At 31.7% G+C, this 7318-nt stretch overlaps 1 protein-coding gene across 1 annotated transcript; it reads left to right on the forward strand.

The window, feature by feature from the left end:
• Nucleotides 1-952: 952 nt before the first annotated feature.
• LOC132743396 (mitochondrial ornithine transporter 1-like) lies at nucleotides 953-5681 on the forward strand. The gene is made up of 5 exons (XM_060731914.1): nucleotides 953-1112; nucleotides 1641-2052; nucleotides 2563-2735; nucleotides 3369-3530; nucleotides 4075-5681. Exons 1-5 carry the CDS (start codon nucleotides 971-973, stop codon nucleotides 4200-4202), a joined length of 1017 nt encoding a protein of 338 aa, XP_060587897.1. The 5' UTR covers nucleotides 953-970; the 3' UTR covers nucleotides 4203-5681.
• Nucleotides 5682-7318: the final 1637 nt, after the last annotated feature.

Here is a 7318-nt window from a genome sequence, read left to right on the forward strand (position 1 = left end):
ACATGTAATATACAAACCCACATACCTGGAGAAAATAAGAACGGGCTTGGTCGCCCTTTTGTCAAGTTTGCAATCATTTCACTCTGCCCTTTCATAAAAGTACATGTGAGTGACAATTTAGGCATGCCAAAATTACAGGTAGAATTGAAAGTGTATATTGTTTTACAATGTTTTATCAACATCCTACACCTTAATATTTCAATCTTTTGTAAAATTTATTGTTACCGTGGTTTTAACAAGTACTTATTTTTGCTTTACTGTATTATTTATCACAGGTTTGTCATACTTTCTGAAGATAATAATATACAAGTAAAATACAGAATATCTCAAGGAATGTAAATGATGAAAAATTTAATGTTTTTTATTTGTTATCATTTTTTTGTAAATACTTATATAAATATGATTTTACCTATTTACTTACATTACAAATATTTTTTATATGAAGTTATCTAGGTTGCTTGGAAAGATTTTTTTCAGGTGCACTCTTTTGCCAGAAGAAATTCAGGTGCCCTTGTTTGTCTGATTTATTACACAAAGGGGCACCTTAGGTTTTCTCCACCAGTAAAGCAAGAAAGTTGCCATATGACCTTAAAAGTGTCTGTTTGACATAAACACAGTTTGTTTGACATAAACTCTGGCAAAAAAAACCCACACATCTGGTATCTTAAATTAATTTTGTAATGGAACTTGTCTGAAATGTAAATTTTACTTTTGTTACAGTAAGAAAATAAATCTAGAAGGAAAGACAAAAGTTGAAAAGGACAAGTCTGTCTCCATATTTTATTATAAATTATGATATTAGTGGGTCTAAAATCCCATGTTTCATACTGGTTGTTGAGATCTGTTAATATTTGCTCATACCATGCTAATCTGAGTGTTTCTTCATGTTTTGTTTGTGTTTGTTTTTAAACAATTGTCTAAATTAAATGAGAATTTCTTTGATTTTAGAAGTTAACCAACATTAGCAAATATGACTGTAACCTCAGACTCATCACCCTTGCCAATAATAGAGACAATACCTCTTGGCGATCATTTACCAACTTCTGAACGTGTTGTTTATAAACGGAATCCAGTGATAGATGGTATAATTGATTTCAGTGGTGGAACTGCAGGTAGGTGTCAATGTCTTATTCAAGTTTACTGTAGTAATCCTTGAGTCTTATTTACATAAATCAAGGAGCTTCAAGCTAATGCCAATGACTTTGTTGAGTAGATGAATCATTTAATAAAAGTAAGCTTATATTTCAGTTTGTAAAAGTTTTGCGGTTCTACTGCAATAAAATCACCTTGATAGGTTTCTATACAGATGGCATATACCAGTCAGTATTGCTTCTGGCATCTAGGTAATGGTGTGAAATAAAACCCAGCAAAATGAAATAATTGATAAACTGTCACTAGATTTTTGTAGAATTTTGATAAAGATAATATTGTGGTTCATGAGAACATTTCGATGAGTCAGTTTGTTTCCACAGTTATGTTAGCCAAACTTGTAGGTAAAAAAAAACAAACAAAAACCCAATAAAATAACCAAACAAAATATCAAAGAAATACACCAAATGACTGCACCAAAATAAGATTTTTCATTTATTTGTATGATAATTTTTATTTAATATGTGACAAAAAGTTTTGTTATTTTACAGGTGGTTTTGCCTCAGTTTATGTTGGCCAATCACTGGACACAGTTAAAGTAAAAATGCAGACATTTCCTACACTTTACAAAAATGCATTTGACTGTTTTGTTAAAACATACAAACAAGATGGTATTGCTAGAGGACTATATGCTGGCACAGTGCCAGCTCTAGCTGCTAATATAGCTGAAAACTCCGTTCTGTTTATGTTTTACGGCATTTGTCAGAAAGGAATGGCTTATTTAGTTAGTAAAGACAGTACGTTTCATCTAAATCCATTAGAGAATGCCTTGTCTGGTGGTTGTGCAGCTTTCTTCTCCTCCTTCACTCTATGTCCAACAGAACTAGTAAAATGTCGTCTGCAAGCAATGAGGGAGATGGCATCACAGGGTAAACTTGAAGGTGGCATGAACAGATTAAAAATGTTAGTATGATGTGCTCAAGATATGGTCAGTGACCCAGGGAGTTCACTAGCCATGTAATCCTGGGGGTCATTTTGACTAAAGTTTAACTGACTACAAGGCCAAATCACCATGATTTTAACAAAATTCAACCCCTCACATTGTTTTCTTATTTCTTTGATTTTTATTGGTAACAGATATACTTTGTAGGTTTCATACCACATATATTCATATGTATTTTCAGAGATAGCACATGTTACACTGATATTGCTTTGTTAACACAATAAACTTGTCTAATGTATAGACAGTATTTATTTATATAGATAAAAATGATGCATCTGGAACTGGCTTGTACATCCTGGTATTACCTTACAAAATAATGAATTTAAATTCTTATCTTTAGTTTTATTGGTGATAAACGATAACCCTTGTGAAGTATTTTAAGTTGTGCAGTTATGATATCTTTTGTAGTATTCATCTATTTAAAAATTGCACTGCAACTGATCCTATGCATCTAATGTTGTTGTTTTCAGAGGCCCCTTTGGGTTGACAAAGGAGATCTTAAGGCAGGAAGGTATAAGAGGCCTGTTTAAGGGCCTCACTGCAACATTTATGAGAGAAATACCTGGGTATGTGTTCTTCTTTGGAGGGTATGAAGTCTCAAGACATCTTTTAACACCAGAGGGCAAAACTAAAGATGAAATAGGTAGGTATGGTTAGCTTGTCGGATCCCGATTTGAAGTCCAACTTTTATGATTGCTGCAGCAGTGACTGTTGTTGTAATAAAATTTTAATGTTGCACATTATTCTATATTTTAAAAGTTATCAACATGAAATTTGGAATACTTGCTTATCATGACTAGGTGCATAAACTGGAAGCAATGTTTTAAGAAATATGCCCCTTTTCAACTGACGAGCGTTAACTCCACAATGCTCTTGTTCAGTGTTGATTTTGCTTTTATTATTTTATTCAAAGTCACACAGGTCATATGGCAATTTTTTAGACAAGTCCAAAGGTGACCGTCAGCCTGTGAGAGTAGAAGTAACACCCTTTCATTACCTAGCTAGATATTTTAATTGACACATGAAAGGCATGTCACATGGTCTCTATGGATTTGAATCAACACCAATGGGGAGCAAGCGATTTTAAGTAAGTTACATGAACAACTTAGCCAAGAAGGCAATTGCAAAGGGGCATATTTCCAATTTTAATGGAATTTTTATACTAAAACTAATAATTGATGATAACTATTTTCATGATTTTTTTTTATTACAATTAAAATTTAAGACTATTTTAAAATTGATGCACCTTTATTATCTTTTACCTTTCTTCCAAAAGGGCCAGTAAAGACAATAATATCAGGTGGTATTGGAGGTGTGGCCTTGTGGACAGCAATATTTCCAGCTGATGTTGTAAAGTCACGTGTACAAGTAGCTAGTACAGTAGGAACTATAGAACCAACATTTAGAACTGTAATAAAACAAATATACAAAGAAGAAGGTACAATTCTAAAATTTTATAATTTTTTTACGCCCATCTGAGATGGAATAAGTAGTAGTTACTTAAATTAATTATTTAATTTTGACAATTAGTTTAAAAATCATCTATCTGGTGAAGTTTTCATGTTCAGAAATATATCCTGACTGAGCAGTAATTTTTCAGCAAAAACACATTGATAATTTCTAAAGTTGGCCTCTGTACACCATTTTACATATTGGTGTGTTTAGAAAATAATTATGCTTTTATAATACAAACATACTGTTTATGTATATTCAGAAAAATAATTTCTCATTTTCAATTTTTACATTTTATGTATTTTAACACAATTTGATATTATTTGTACAGATAATAAAGAACCATTTCGTTATGAAGAAATGTTGTTCTCATGTACCCTACAATAATTCTGAGTCATTTGGATCAGTTAAAAAAACTAGTTATCAATTCACATTGTGTGAATGTCTGGTAACATAATTATGCTCTTTCTTAGTCTGTCATGTTTCACCAACTTTAGGTTAAATATATATTTATTTTGTGTATTTAACAGGAATTTTGGCATTATACAAAGGACTCGGCCCTACAGTATTACGTACATTTCCAGCAACTGGTGCCTTGTTCCTTGCCTATGAGACAACCAAGACTTGGCTTGGATATGGTGCAGACAAATTTCTGTGATAATAAAAGAGATTTATGCCTTTTAGAAAGATATATAACTATACTTAACAAATCTGAGTTGGAAAATTGTCTTAGTTTACATCAGCTAACATTCAGGCAAGTGTGCGCCTGAATGCACTGTAATGATACCTTGTTTAGGTTTGACATTGCTTTATCTGGTTTTACAATTTATTTTTACACAGAAAACTATTGTATCATTGAAGATACAAAGTTTTGCCCACAACCAAAGAATAAAAGACACATTATTAGGTTGACATTTAAGTTTTATTTCCTGAAACTTTTTTTCAGCGGTTACTACCCTGTTGTTTAAAACCCCCTTTCTGACCTAGAAATTTTTTATGAAATAATTTAACATGATTCTTTATTTCTGTAACTATTTCAATTTGTCTGGAAATAATAATAATGCAAAATCTGTAAAGAAATCGATTTCAGTATTTCTGTAAGTGCAAAACTTTGCTAGCTCCATCATAGATTTTATTTACATAAATCAGAATAGTAATTTTCAATATTTTCTTTGCTAACATGATTTTATGAACAGGGCTTTCAGGGTATTAGTTGGATGAGAGAATTAACTGACCTATTGTCATACATTTGTTATGTATTTTGTTACAAGATTTGTTTTGTTGCTTTGATATTTTAAGTAAATACAAATATATTAGGTTATTAGTAAATCTTTCTCCTCGTTTTTTTAAGTGCTTTTATATCTTTACTCTTGTTACAGTGATAACATTTTAGTAATTACAATATATGAGATTTTTTAATGTTTAAAAAGTGCTATTTTTATATTCTATCTAAAGAGTTATACCCATTAACCCATTACATACTGAATATCTTAAATGGACTAACCAATCTTTTAATCTGGATAAAACCGTTCATTTTTAGGGAAAATTTCAATATAAGTACTGACAGGATAGTGAACAATGCAGACCATGATCAGACAGCATGGATGTGCCAGCTGATCTTGGATTGTACTGGTCACATGGGTTAGAATCTGTAGCTGCCAGTATCAGCTTAGGGTTATAAGTTTCTAAAAGTATACGGTAGATTCAAGATATCATTTTTTTGTGCTGCATGCAAAAAAAAGAGAGTAAAGAACTGCACCTGATAGAAAAAAAGGTATTGTTTGTGTTCTTCCTTTAGTGGGTGTATCTAGCTGTGATGTGTTGAAGTACAATAATATTGTATTTGTAAATTATCATCACAATCACGTATTAGTATACTGGATACTCGTTAATAATAACATCCCAATAGTGTTACATTTTCCTAAAGGGGGTGTTAATTAAAGTATAAAAAAGTTAAATATTGTCGAAATAAACATTTTTTTCCCCTGTTTTTGTGTTATTTTCTGCCTGATTAAATATTCCAGAAGCACCAGCTGTATTTAAATAGTGTTTATTTACTTGTATTGATAATAAAGCAGTAATTCAGGGTGGGTAGGGGATGCATTTGTTAGAAAATATACAGTATAAGATAAAGGAAAATGTTTGTGTCGTATAAGATATTACCACAAGGTTGACACAGGTCCAAATGGATTTACGATGAAGGTAATAAAGGAAATCCAATATTATAATAATGGTTCTCTATATCATAAGTATAATGATCTTTTAAGGTATACAATTATGTCGCAATTGTTTGGAGGGAAATCTCGAGTTTTTGTCATAAATTATTAAAGAAATAATGTTTAAGTATTATAGTAAATGTAGTTAACATCTGGAATTGTTTAATTTTTCTGTAGACAACAATTTTTTGAAGTACTTTTTATTATATGATTAGAATTAAGACGTGTGACAAATTTTGAAAAACATTTGTGTTTTAAGAAACGTTTTTATTTCTTTAAATGGCAATGGTTTGAAATGGCATTGAACAAAATAGCCTTGTGACTAATAACTGAATTAAATGGTGATTTGTCTCATTTTTATTTGCAAAAAAAATTGAAAAATATAACACTTTAACCTTTACTGTTTATGATCGGTTTAAAAAATTTTCCATAAATTCCATTAATGTCATTGATAAAATATTCACTATCATAGTTTATGTATTCATATATGATAATCTACTATTTTCACAGATGCTAGAAAATCATGTCAAGACAAATTGCATGCTTTAAATGTCCTCTTTCCAGTGCCCCTTTTATGAATGAATTGCGTTCTTAGAATGACGTCATATTGCTGTTACAAAAAAATAAGTTTTAAATTCATACGCTACTGTTAGAAAAAGTGCTTATTGAAAACTTATAAACATGTTATATGCAAAAAAAAATCAAACACCGGCTGTCTTCACAGACAGTAATATCAAGCTCTTGGATAATTGTTAAGTGGAAACTTGACAGAGCCTTGTTACCACCATAGACAGTTACCCTGGAGCTAGATATTCCAGTCTGTTTATGCAGCCAGTGTAAGATCATATGACCATGTGGCTTGGCATAGTGATAACTTATTCATGGAATTAAAATATAAGGTTGTTTTATGTATTTGTTTTGAGGAATGAGTCATCATTAAACTTATTATTGTGTGTGCATACACTGTATATAGATAATTTATCTTTTACACTGTAAGGTTTCCCCTTTTTTTAGCTCACCTGTCACAAAGTGACAGGGTGAGCTTTTGTGATCGCTTTTCGTCCGTCGTCCCTCGTAAACTTTTACTTTAAATGACATCTCCTCATAAACCACTAAGCTAATTTCATCCAAACTTCACAGGAATGTTCCTTTGGTGGTCACATTTAAAAATTGTTCAAAGAATTTAATTCCATGCAGAACTCTGGTTGCCATGGCAACCGAAAGAAAAACTTTAAATATCTTCTTTTAAATAAAAGCCCTTGGGTTAAAATTGGCCCTGCCAGGTGGGGGGGGGGGGAGGCCTATATACAGTTGAGCCACCTCAGGGCCATCATGGCCCTCTTGTTTCAATTAACATTGTGTGTATTTGCTTGTAATGAAAAATGCTTGTGCCTTTATTAATTTCTTTATAATACTGCATATTTGTAACATGGATTTTCATTGGACAATCATTGCTTTTGAATTATCTATTTGAGACGTGTCATGACAAAACCAAGATAGTGGGTTAGCGACCAGCATGGATCCAGACCAGCCTGCGCATCCGCACAGTCTGATCAGG

Source organism: Ruditapes philippinarum, unplaced genomic scaffold (assembly GCF_026571515.1).
Source record: "Ruditapes philippinarum isolate M1 unplaced genomic scaffold, ASM2657151v2 ctg3258_1_1_1_1, whole genome shotgun sequence".
In the NCBI taxonomy this organism is placed as follows: domain Eukaryota; kingdom Metazoa; phylum Mollusca; class Bivalvia; order Venerida; family Veneridae; genus Ruditapes; species Ruditapes philippinarum.